At 45.6% G+C, this 12,828-nt stretch overlaps 2 protein-coding genes across 6 annotated transcripts in view; both read left to right on the forward strand.

Annotated features, from left to right (window-relative positions):
- The first annotated feature begins 1,565 nt into the window (after nucleotides 1-1,565).
- CD59 (CD59 molecule (CD59 blood group)) lies at nucleotides 1,566-8,117 on the forward strand. Its single transcript, XM_068399422.1, has 4 exons — nucleotides 1,566-1,634; nucleotides 4,148-4,220; nucleotides 4,891-4,992; nucleotides 6,511-8,117. The coding sequence occupies exons 2-4, from the start codon at nucleotides 4,157-4,159 to the stop codon at nucleotides 6,705-6,707; spliced, it is 363 nt and encodes a 120-aa protein (XP_068255523.1). The 5' UTR covers nucleotides 1,566-1,634; nucleotides 4,148-4,156; the 3' UTR covers nucleotides 6,708-8,117.
- A 3,518-nt stretch (nucleotides 8,118-11,635) lies between these two features.
- LOC137663207 (golgin subfamily B member 1-like) overlaps nucleotides 11,636-12,828 on the forward strand; it is a 43,998-nt gene continuing 42,805 nt past the window's right edge. For all 5 annotated transcript variants that reach the window (XM_068400141.1, XM_068400145.1, XM_068400144.1 and 2 more), the window contains exon 1: nucleotides 11,636-11,708. The gene's annotated coding sequence lies outside the window, so the exon portion shown is untranslated. The remainder of the gene's footprint in view (nucleotides 11,709-12,828) is intronic.

Consider the following 12,828-nt stretch of genomic DNA (forward strand, 5'->3'; position numbering starts at 1 on the left):
GCAGCACTCGAGACAAAAACAAGTGGTGTGCCAGCCAGTGGAAAAAAAAAAACAACCAAACCCAGAAGTTGTTGTGCAAGTTGTTCCAGTGCTGTTTTTTTTTTTTCTGTCCTTGTTTAAAGTAATTTCTCACCATCTATGTGAAGAATGTAAGGTGGAAAATTGAAGCCAAGTTGGAAATACCATTTATCTGTGATGATACAGATACATTTATCTGTAGGAGGAACTGTTTCCAGTTCCCCATACAGATTTCAGGAAGGGAAAAACAGGTAAATGTTCAGCTATGGCTGAAGTTAAGTTTCTTGTTCCCATTTCCTCGTTGCAAAATTTTCTAAGTGAATTAATAAATTAAGGATTTTTTTTATATCAAATCTTAATTGAGTGGATTCTTATTTAATAAGTTGCATACAATAACACAAACATCTCTTACATCCCTTTGCTTTTATTTATGGCTTAAACAGGTAAAATTTTAAAGATATTTATAAGATCGTATGCTGAGCTGACTCATAACCATCTGAACTACTGTAAAACGCCAACAAAATCAATTTAAGTTCTGAGTGGTTTTGGGTTTACTTTAGGTTTAGCGAATGGATTGGCAGTCGTGATGTGGTAACAAAGATAAACACAGAATACTTTTTAAAATACAACTGGCAATTAAACGTATTTCATATTGTAGTCAAGTCAGCGCTCATTTTTTTTCTAAATAGCATTGATCTAAATCTCTTAATATAACAAAAACCACTTTTGGTGGCCTCAACTGCATTTCTGTTGCTCTCCTTCAAAGTTTTTCTAGGCTGTGAACGTTCAGATCTATATGCAGCTACCTCTAGAGGAAACCACCCCTTTCCATTCCTGGTTGTTTCCTTTTGTGTGTTCTAAAATTCTGCATTAATTTTCCTTAGTCTTATCTACCTTATCTATCCTTAGTCCTATCACACATTTCTTAAAGCACAAGTGAAGATGCATGACAGACGTGGCATTTAGGAAGAAAGCATTTGAGAGTGATGAGCGCTTGAGTGCAAGTCCAGCTAATCCCAGTTCCTTATTCAACTACTCTGTCCACCAAAGAAGCTGGGGACACTGGTCATGGTGGCTCTGGGGCCTCCCACCACCACCTTTTGAGACCCAGTTTCTGCGTGCAGAAGGGAAGCGCGGGGGACACCAAGTGCAGGTGTAGCTGCTGGGATAGAAATGAAGCGCAGGAACATCTACACGTAATGAAGGGTGGGAGGAATCTCTCCTTCCATCTCTCAGCCAAGCCCCGTGAAAAACCATCAGAGCTGGTCCCGGGCAGCGTTACACACCCGCGGGTGTTGGGTGCGTCCAGAGCAGAAATGCATTCGGAAAAGTTTTCGCTGCCTGTTTAAGCACTGCGCAGGTCGGGATCCGTCACTGTCCTGCAGCACCGCAGCTCCCCCGGACCCGCTTCCAGCCTCCCGGCGGCTCCCTCCGGGCTCCCCTCCCGCGGGCGGGCGGCTCTGCGCTCCCCAGGCCGGGGCCGAGCCGGGCCGGGCCGTGCCAACGCCGCTGCTCCACCCCCGGGGGGCGGCACAGCCGATGGAGGCAGCGCCGCAGTCTCCCCCCCTCCCCGCCCTAGCAGACGGTGCGGGGCCGGTCGGCAGCAGGTGCTCGGGGTAGGTGAGGGCCGAACCGGCTGCCTCAGAGCTGCGGCGGGGCCCCCGGCCCGCCCCGTGCCGCGGGGGGCAGCGGAGGAAGCCGGGCGCCCCCCGCCTCGTCGGGGCGCAGGGGGAGCGGGGAGCAGCCCCTCGTCTCGCCGGGAGCCTGGCTCTGCCTGCCCGGGCGAAACGGTGGCCGGGGGGCTCCGGGGGGGTGGCGGGGGAGGGGACGACCGGGGGAGAAGGGCAAGTGCTCTGCGGTGCGGGTGGGATGGGCGGGGGGGGAGATAAGGGCTTTTCCTAGGAATTGGGAGAAGCTTTTGGGTGGAAATCTGTATTTATACCGTGTTAACCGGGGCGGATCGTTTTTATACCTTCCCGGGCTGCCGCGGGTCTGAGTGATGCCGGCGGAGCGGCGGCACCGCAGTGCGCTAAGCGGGGCGGGGGCTGCGGCGCCCCGGGGCCGAGGGTCCGGCCACCGCCCGCCCGGAGCCGGGACCGCTGCGGGGGAGACCCGCGGAGCGACGGCTGGGGCGGTGCGGGGGGATGCAGAGAGTGCCTGGGCGTGCTGCAGCCAGCTGGAAAAAAAGATGGGAGGGAGCCAGGTTGCATCTGGCGGGGGGGGCACCTCGGCGAGCGGAGCGGTGCAGCCCTGAGCAGCTGCTAAATGCCCCCGTCCCCGCAGGACTGCGGCTCGTAGTGCTGGTTACCCTTCTCTTGCCTCTTTCTGCTCCGAGGTTATGATGAAAGTAGCAGCCCCCGTCTTGTACGTGTGCTCTCTCCCGGGTGGGACTGCAGAGACACTCTTAACGTTTCATAACCGAGGCAATAAGCCTTTCTTGCTACTGCAATTTCTTGTTACTGAGATTGGTTGGATGCTTGAGTTAAACAGCAATTTAGGAAATTCAGTTTAGGAAATGTTTTCTGCTTTGTTTCTTTTAAGCCACGTTGTGAATTACTGTCGATATATATATTATTTTTTAAGTTAAAATTTTACTGTTGTCTTATCTCTGTCATTCAGGAGTACAGAAAAAAATACTCGTTTCACAAAAAATAGATTGGTTGAATTACTACTGTCAAAGCTCTTATGCTGGCTGTGATGATTTGTATTAATCTGCCTTATATTTTTTCTGGTCATGACTTGGTTTTGTTAAAAGGCAAAACTGTTTTATTCTGCTGATGCAGTTGTGTGACTGAGGGCTCCTGGAAGATGGAGAGGTTCCCAGGGAGGTTCTTGTTGCTGTCCAGAATGGCTCTTGCTTTAACCACCAGACCAACAGCACTCCTGCAGAGTCACGTCACTGTGGGAAGAGCCTCTGGTCTTGGAAGGCTTCTCACAAAGTTGTTTACTTCAGAAAATCATGTTGTCCTGCACATTATGGTTTGGTTTTCCTTAGTTTTCCTGCTCAACAGTGGGTCATACAGACAGGAAAAAAAAAATACTTTTTTTTTGGTAGAGTTTTTGGTTTTTTTTTCAGTAGAAAAATTACCAAGACTGAAGGTTGAGAAGGATTTCAGTATTGTTTTACTCTGAAACCATCTTTTCAAGTTCACAGTCAGTCTTCTGGGACGAAAAAACTCCATCCCAACATGATTACAGTCTGCTACGCTAGACTCTTAGCTGCATAGAGAAATAGCTTCAAGCAGGATTAACAGGGTCAAGAGCAGTGCTCTGAATGCTTCGTTGCAGTCTTATCATAAGTGAAACTTGTTACCTGAATGCCTTTAATTCTTTGGGACTTCTAAACCCACTTGGGCTTCGAAGACAAACATGAAATCATGCCCTTCTAGCACAAGTATGGTCCCTCTCCCCCCTGTATCTGATACCTGGGCTGAATAGCCTGCTCTCTGCAATAGCAGAGATTTTTTGGTGATAGATTTGTTTGTCGTTCAGGCTCTGTGTGCAGAAGTCTCATAACTCCTGCTTTGGAGCTGCCTGCGTTAAAAAACCCCTGAGCTTCCTATCTCACTGCTCCAGTAATCAGGGAGGACTCGAGCCATCACTGCAGTCACTTGGTGGGTTATTGCGAGGGTCGGTCCCTCAGTGAGAGGGAGAAATTTTGGGAGAGGAGAGGTAAAAGCCTCCTTGGCACAGACAAATCTCTTGCAACCCTGTGAGAGAGAAGAAAGGAGCACAGTCTGGCTCCAGGGTTATTGAGGAGTTGCTGTGAAAGAAAAGGTATCCGAGACCTAAATGGCCTCTCTCTTTGTTAGGTGTATTTGTAGCTGTCAGAAACAGAGAGACTTGCTGAATGGTGTAATCAGAGGGGAGAAAGGAGAGGGATCTACAGCCTGTCGGGGCTCAAATCTCAGTTCTCAGAATAAAACCCCTGTTCTCAGAATAAAAATCCTCTCTCAGAAAGTGCAAAGTCACTTTTCTCTCTTCTCTCTCACTGGTTTTCCTGGCCAATGCCTTCAGTTCCGTACTGAATCAAGTCTTGAAACCTCAACTCCTCACCATATATTTTGCTAGTTTCATGTAGCTTTTAAATAGGATAAATGTGTAACATCTGTTTATGCCTTCAAATTAGGGAAGAAGCATGGTCAAGATGAACTGCGTCCTGTTAACCGCCTGCGTTCTTCTGGTTGTTTTTTGTAGTTCTGGTGAGTATAAGGGAAGTGCTTTCCTGATGTAATGTTATGACAAGGGCAGAGGAAGTCATGGAAAAAAAGTCAGAAGAGGAAAAATAACAAGAGAAGCCTGGATTATTTAATACCACTTTGGGGGGATGACAAGAACCATGGAAGAAGGGCTTAGTTTCTGTTGCTGATTGTCTTTGGTCAGAAGAGAGAATCGGGTGCAGAATATGATGCTGCTGAATATGGCAACAGACTGTTGTGTTTTGCTGCTAAAAAAAAGGATTCCTCTTGTGTAAATTGGAAACTAGGTGCATAGCACGAGAGAGAAATGAGATGAAATAAAAAAGGGATAAAGTTCTGCTAAAAGTGTCTCCTCTTGTCTGTCCTTTTGGAAAAGGCAGTCTTTAAGAGCAGATAAAAGAAGCAGACATTTAATACATTTTTCTGCAGGGACAGAAAGGTAACTGTTTTTAAAAATGATTTAAGTATGTGCTTTGAAGTCTTCCTTTCAAAATTGCCAGTCTCAATTTGTACACTGGCAAAAGCTTGGAAATCTTAGTCTAAGTCTCGAGTCTAACAACCAGGCACATGTTTTGTGACAGATGCAGGCAGTGATTCTTCTTTTTATCCTTTTTAATGCTGCTGCTGTTTCAGTACTTCATTATTCAGTCAAGACAAACCCTTGTCTTCTTAGGTTATACCCTAAGGTGTTACCACTGCGAGAACAGCCCTTCCTTGTGCAAGACCAATAGTACCTGCTTAGCGACTGAAGATACTTGCTTGCAGATGAAATTTGGTATGTATGCTGCCCTACAGACCTAAAATAAACGTGGTTATATCGGTTTTCATTGCCTGTGCACTGCTAATCTAGCCTTAGCATGCATTTCTTAGCCTCACTCAAAAGAAGGTTGCGAATGCTTTTGAAGGTTGTGCTTCTATCCGAGCGACTGATGAAGATAATGATGATTTAGGTACCTGATTTATACTTCTACAAGCATATACACAGATATCTGTGTATCCAGATTTAAAAAAAAAAACCCCACAACAAAAAACCCACCACCCAAGGGAGATGGAAAAAAATAGGAGACAGCATTGATGTTAGAATACAAAACCTTTGCCCTGAATTTATTACACTTTAAAAACAGATACAGCATGTGTAACCCACAAAATAAACCTGCAGATGAAGAGTCAGTCGTTTATGAATTGACACTATTAAAATAAACTATTGTTTCCTGAGGGTGAAGTGACCTGCATCTCAGGAAGATGGTCAAGGATATTCAGGGCAGAGTTACTGTTCTAGTTGTTAAATAACATTTCATTAACACTTTTACTACCAGTGGCAAAAGTTTCATTGGAAAAATGGAAGTACTGAGTCAATTGGAATAGTCTCCTGGTTTCCCAGCGCATTCCCTCTCTCTAGAAAGACTTGGGTTGGCTTTGGACAGCAGGAACCAGGATGGGATGGGGCTGCTCTGTTCCCCGGGGTGGTCCCTCCTAAAGCTCATGACTTGGCGTGGAGGAAGGAAAGCTTCTAACACCGCTGAACCAGGACACTGCTCTGTGCTGCTTGAGTCCTAAGGAATTTTCTCTTTTGCTATTTCCCTTGAGCCTAAACCTTCATGAGCACAAACCGTAGGCTTTCTAGCATGCAGCCTACGGCGGTTGTCCATTGTCAGAGTCAGGAGTCGAGTACTTGAGGTGTCAAGCTAGGGAAGATGGAAGACAGTGTGTTTGATCTCTGGTGTCCAGGGGAATGAGTGAGAAAAGGGAAGGACTCTTCTGCGCTTCAAGCTGTCTTCTGCGTGTTGCTTCTGGAATTGAAGCCGGTCAGATCCGACAGGACTTGTCTTCAGCACAGAAACCAGCTTGAGCTACTGGACTTGCTCTGAGCTTTGTGGAGGGAGAGCACCCGTGCTGTAGGACAATCCAAGAGCAATGCAAGTTGACCTAGGTGGTGATGCACTGTCTTCGTCTGTCAGGAGCCCCAGAGCAGGTGTCACTCAAGCTCCACCGCTCCACCCTGTATCTCCCAGGGGGTCATTTGGACTGAATTGGAAGCACTGGTTAGCTAGAGCTAGGAATCTTTCTTAACATACAGCTAAGAGCTACAAGAGGGTGCTGTGGAGGCAGGACCATGGCTTGCTATCCTTATTTGGGCTACTAAATTCCTAGTGAGGGCAAACTTGGAAACTATAAACACTTGAACAGAAGCTAAAAGAAGCAAGTACGTGGCAGTCTGGGCAGTGATTCTCTCTCTGTGCCAAAAAGGTTTTACTTTCAATATTCTTTTAATCGGTTAAATATTTTTTTGTAGGTAAATTGAGAACCTCCTCCTGCTGGAAGGCGTCCCAGTGCAGTATGAATGAAATTGCTGAATTCTTCCAGTTGGATAATTTTGATTTCTTTTGCTGCCAACATGACTTGTGCAACGAGAGCGCAATGATTGGGGTTAACAAAGCAGCCTTCAGTATTGCCTCTGTAATGACCATGTTATGGATGCTTCTGGAATAATCCTGATTTGTATGCCGTATTTTCAAGCTGAAATGATACAAAATCATTATCTCTTTTCTGAATTGTACTTCTCGCATTTTATGTTCCTAACTGTGGGCTGAAACATTACCTTTTAATTTTAAATTCTGTTTCCTGAGGTTCCATCTGTTAAATCAGTGTCTCCATTCATGGGAAGGAGACATATATTGTTACTAGTTATAGGGAATTCAGGTATTTTGGCCTGCCATATTCATGGGGAAAATAACTCGTTATGAAGTAGTGTTATCTTGTGGAGAACCTGGGCAAACTTCAGTGGGTGATGTGAAAGGGAAGGAATACTATAGGTTTTATGCTGGAAAACCCTCATTTCTTACCATCTCATAAACTGTAATTATTTTTGGTTGGGATTTCTGTGGGGTTTTTTGTTTTGTTTTGGTTTTTTTTTTTTTTGGATGCTCCCTTGTCATACACCAAGCAGTGGATTTGCCCTCAACACAGGAAGTGTTGGATCATAACTATAAACTCGCTGCAGTCTTCATGGAAATCTTTAGCTTCAAGTGATGTAGACTCTTTGTTTTATTTTGGGAGAAAACATCTACATTTCTTAAACCAAAACCAAAACAATGCAATATAAGTGAGGAACACTTTTCCCTCCTTTTAAATTTCTGTGAGCATGCAGGCAACACATGCAAGCTTATTTTGCAAGCTTTTTCTTTCCCCTCATACTTTATCCATGTCTAGGATTTTAACTAAGCATGTGCTTTGCACTTGAGTATTTATTGGTATACTAAAAATTGGTTATAAAATGCTAAGGAATTGAAATGGCACATCGAGTTTATTTTCCCACGTAGTTAGCTTTTGGTTTTTGTTGGGAACAGTGACATCTAAACTTAACCCTTCAGCTTTCACCTAAGAGTATTAAACAAAGCCTTGCAGAACTTTATATTTTGACTTTTATGCAACTCTATAAATGCCAATAAGAAATATATGTGTATTTATACAGCATGAATAAAAAACGCCCGGTTTGTATGTGTAAGAGGACTGGAGCTGAAATATTCTGTACGTTGTTCTGCCTCAGTGGTGGAGACAGACCCTTGATACTTCTCCAGTACTTAGGGACCCTCTTGGTCAGGTACAATGTCAAATTCTCCTTTTTCTATTCTGGAGCTCTTGGCATGTCCCTGCAAGAGTCATGGTCCATTGCCGATGGCATATTCTCTTTCTGAGGACCCTCGCTTGTGCTATGCAGGGTGCCAGTGACACCAGTTCACCCAGTCGTAACAGGGGTTTTACTCCAAATCCATTATGTATTCTGCAATGTATCTTTTGGTTAAGCTCATGTTAGCTATGAAAGTATCCTGGGATCTCTCTGATCACCTGAAATATGGAAGTTGTGCTGTCTTTGATTAATAAAAATGTCAAAAAAGAAAACGTGGAGAGTGGTTATTTATCGGCGTGCTATTTACAGCTGGATATAACTAGTCATTCCGTCTGAGATGCATCTGTGCTTCCCATCCAGAGACTCAGTAAGTGCAAGCAGACTTCTCTGACTTCTTCTCTAGAGATGGGTGCTATGTGTAGTCGATTAGTTTTGGCAGAGTGCTGATTTGCTTTAGGGAGCTGTTTGATAGGACAAGGGGTAATGGTTTTAAACTAAAAGAAGGTAGATTCAGACTAGACAGAAGGAAGAAATGTTTTATGGTGAGGGTGGTGGAACACTGGCACAGGTTGCCCAGAGAGGTGGTAGATGCCCCATCCCTGGAAACATTCAAGGTCAGGTTGGATGGGCTCTGAGCAACCTGATCTAGTTGAGAGATCTGCTCACTGCAGGGGGGTTGGACTAGATGACCCGTAAAGGTCCCTTCCAACCCAAACCATTCTATGCTTGGAAATGAGGAGAGTTAGTGATCTTTCTCTAGGCGAACTAACAATGATGTGGCCGCTACAGGGAAGCAGTAGAATATGTGGCCCCTCAATCTCTTCTACTTAAGAATTGTCTTGTTGGAGATAGGAGTATCCCATGAATTGGGGGGGGAGAAAAAGAGTTCTCCCTGTGTGACTGCTTTAACATCTGCAGCCTGGCATGTAATGTGCTTACCGTGATGGCTCGCAGAGCGATCCTGGCTGCAGTTTTCCACTGTCACGTGTTTTTATTCTCCTACGTGCTGATTAGATTTCTTTATGGAAGTATTGGTTATTTATTCTCCCTTCCCTCCTTAGTCCTTAGCTTTAGCTAACTTCAAATATATGTTTCAGGAGGGAAAAAGTTATGTATGATACTTCTCAAGTTGTAAATTATCTTATTAGCAAGTTTGCTTCAAGTGTGTGGCCAAGTTGAAAAGAAAGTGTTTTAGTTCTTATTTGTGAAGCCAGACAACTGGAAAACAATATTTTCCTCCTCTCTCATGGGCTAATTACACTTTGAGCCTTTTGATATGCGTTCTCAATCTAACAGGTACTAAAAATGGTGATTTGATGTTGTGCTAGAAAGAAGAAGAGTCCTTGATTTCCCAGTCTCTTGTCCTTCCATCCTTTTATTTCCCATCTGACTGACAAAAGCAGACACTTAAAAGACAGTAATTTCTGCACAGTGACTTTTCCCACTGATGCACTACCATTTGTCAAGCTCTTGCTCATTTTAGATTAAAAAGTGGTATTAAAGCACTGACTCAATATGTAGTTGGGGAAGGTTTGTGGCGGAGAAGGTATCTTGTGTTAGATAAGCTGATAGATTCCTTATCCTTAAACCATCTTGGTTGCAGTATTTTTGCTCTACTATATTGCCAATGCCTCTCTTCTGTTGGCTGGCACTTTTAAACCTGTTTGCTGTATGGTCTGCATGTGTAAAATATTCTTTTTTTTAAAGTAAGTGCAAAAAGCAGCTCTGTATTTTGTCTGCCTGATAATAGTTCGAGCAATAATTTTAAATATTTGTTTTTTGATAGCCTTGGATACTTTCTTGTCTAATCTATCATATTTCTCCTTCCTTTCTCTTCTAGAAGCAGCTTGAGCAACGAGTCCTTGTATTTTGCACTCTAGAAGGCCACTTCTTTTGTAAAGATCAACAGGAACGTTGTTTAATTCTTGTGGTGAGAATGCATGTAGCAAAGTAAGAGAATTTGCTATGATAGCGAACAACTTTAAAAAAAATGACTAGATTTCAAGTGGAAAACATCCCTTTTGTCCCTCTCCAGGGTAATGTAGATGAGTTATGTAGGCTGATTCTCATCTTGTGCCATTTACAAGCTAAATGGTGATACAAGGTTTCATGTTTTGATATATATTTGCGTCTTCTAAGCCTGTGTGGCCTGACTGGTGAGGTCTCTCCTGGAGAAAGAGTTGCTGAACAGTGACTGCTGCTGGAACATTGGCACTTTTCCCACTTGGTGCTGTATTATGTCCAGATTTGATGGACAGCCCTCAAAGGTGGGTAACCAGAGCCGTCAACACCTTAGATCACATACAATTCCATATGAACGAAGATACAGTCTGCAGTGTTGCACCAGGAAAACATTAAAGTGATTAAAATGACAACCACATCTTGAAATCTAATAACTTTTAAAGTCTGATGAGTTTCTTCCTTCCTGCTCCCAGTCATTTTAATGTTGTAGCCTCCTGTATATTAAGGCTTATTCTCTCTTCCATGTACTGTAGGATGACCTGATGCTTGTCTGGGAAATGCTGGGGCCGTAGCTGGGCCACACCAGAAGCCACACAGTGCCAGATACTGCTAGAAAGCCGTGGTTTCCACTATCTAAACTATTAGAGAAGGCAAAATACAAAAGCTGCTGCTGTCAGACACAATGTACAGCTTGCTTTTGTACTTATGAGTATATTCTACCCCATATAAAGCTGGAAGTGGTTTTCTTTTTTCTGCTTAGAAAAAGGACTTTCAATCCATTCCTCTCTCTGAAAGCAAGATCAATATAAATATTGGTATGAAAATTCCCTTCCCTAACTGGTCTTTGTAGTGTGAAAGTGTTTAAACTTTATTATTATATATGAGGCAGTGGAATTTCACCAGAGACTTTGGCATTGCTCATGTGTAAGTATAACAAACCAAAGGCCAGCACAGCCCTGGAAAGCAGGACTTTACTTCTTGGAAGCTCAGAGCTGTCCATGAAGGATAAAAGATAGCCCTGAACAACTAAGATAATGCCAGCATCATGTTGTATACCTGAACATTTAAAAAGTGTAAGGACCTTGTGTAAAACCACATTTGGGGTGCCCAATTTGGCCGGGTCACCTCACGCACATCAACTATTTACTCTGGGGTTTCCCTTTTTCGTGACGCTGTGTGCACCTATGTCCCTACTAACCTTGAAGACCTTCACTGAATGAAACTCCTTCTGTCTACAGGAAATTTATCACAGGGCTTCATTTTTTCCTACTGTTTAACTTCGTCTTCCTTGCTGAAACTGAAGCCCGTCTGTCCCAATCCCATGCACGCAGAAGATGCTCTGGTCCTTTTTGCAGGGTCACCTTTCTCCCCCATATAAATTCCTCATCAGATTGGGAAAGTACCACCAGCTCATTCAGCCTTTCCTTGGTCATTCTGTTCTCTTCCACTGAATAATTACCTTAATTGTCTTGGGATCATTTTTTTTCCCTCGGGTAACATTTTTTTCCTGGATTTCTTTGCTTGCCAAGGTGACATTTTGAACAGTTTGCAGCCCCTTGTACTTTAAATGTACGGTGCTGGGAGGAGCACGGCATCTCCTTCGTCGCCCCCGAGGGGCAGGTGCCACCCCGGGGGGGACCGGAGGGGACCGGGAGGGGGGACCGGGGAGGGGCCGGTGAGGGACCGGGGGGGGCGACTGGCGGGGGGACCGGGGGGATGCGAGCGCCGCGGACCGCACCGCGGTCCTCCGCGCCGCCGGGGGGCGCTGGCGCCGCGGCGTGACGCCTGCCGCTGGGGCGTGGCGGATGCTGCAGGGGCCGCGCTGGGGAGGAGGCGGTGGTGGCGGCGGCGGTGATCGGCTGGGCTGCGCAGGGCCCTGCCGCCCCACCGGCACCCCGCAGGTGAGTGGGGCCGCAGGGGTTCGCTCCGTCGCGCTTCGCCTCCTTCCCGCCGCCGGCCGGCTCTGCTGGGCCTCGGCGGAGGGCGCCGCGCCTCTGCGGGCCTGTCCCCGCCTTCCCGGGGGGGCGGCTGGAGCCCCCCGGGCCGCTGGCAGAGCAGGCCGTGCGCAGGGAGGTGAGGCGGGGAGGAAGGCTCCCGGCCAGCCCGGTCTCTGCTGGGGGATGGGGGGGTGTCCCTGCCTTGTGCCCACGTTTAAAGCGGACTAGAAGGTGCTCCCCGCCGCGGGGCTTGCTGTGGTTGGGGCATTCCCCGCGGGGAGCCCCGAAAGTGGGGGGGAAGGCGGGGGGTGGGTGTGTGTCGTGCACCTCCAGTGAGAGGCTGCTGCTAGCGCTGCGGATCACCAGGCCGGAGGAGCCGCAGGCCGCTGCTCTGATGGGAATAGCTAATTCTCTGCAGCGCACACGCACCTGCGCTTCTCGGGGGGCTCTGCGCTCCTCTGTTATTTCTCCGCTGGTGCACTGTTAGAAAATAGTACTCCCCGTGTTGTATGTATCTTTAGGAGGAAAATGTGGTCAATGTTATTAAGAAATAGCGTTTATAATAGACAGAAATAATAGCTATATAAATGTACTGTTATATTAACTTTAGAGAGTGCATGTGGTTTGATTAACACGGCTTCAGTGTTTGTTCTTCTTTGCTGTATGTCATATATTTGTGCAGTTTTTATCCAAGAGCTTTTAAGTCATAGATGGCACAGACAATTTGAAAACAAGTTTAGATTATTCAGCAGAACTAACATCTTAGCAAGCCATCAAACAAGGATACAAACAAAAATGTGTGGATACAATGAGAGTTATTTTAAAATGCTTTTCTTTCAGTGTGCGTGTTTAAAGCACAGAATTGTTCTAGGAAATGGATTTAAAATAATAAAACATTACTTAAGTTTTTACACACCTCTGCTATTGTCTGTTTTTCTGCTCTAGTCTCGTGGAAGAGAGGAGAAAGGGGACTACTGTTACCTTCTGTGGTAGTAAGAGGAGTGGAGTTCTGACTCTGTTTTCTTCCATTGTATTTCTGCAGGAGAAGGGGGAAAGGTCCTACCTTAATGGCTTCATAGTGAGA

This window comes from Nyctibius grandis, chromosome 4, assembly GCF_013368605.1.
Source record: "Nyctibius grandis isolate bNycGra1 chromosome 4, bNycGra1.pri, whole genome shotgun sequence".
Classification (NCBI taxonomy): domain Eukaryota; kingdom Metazoa; phylum Chordata; class Aves; order Nyctibiiformes; family Nyctibiidae; genus Nyctibius; species Nyctibius grandis.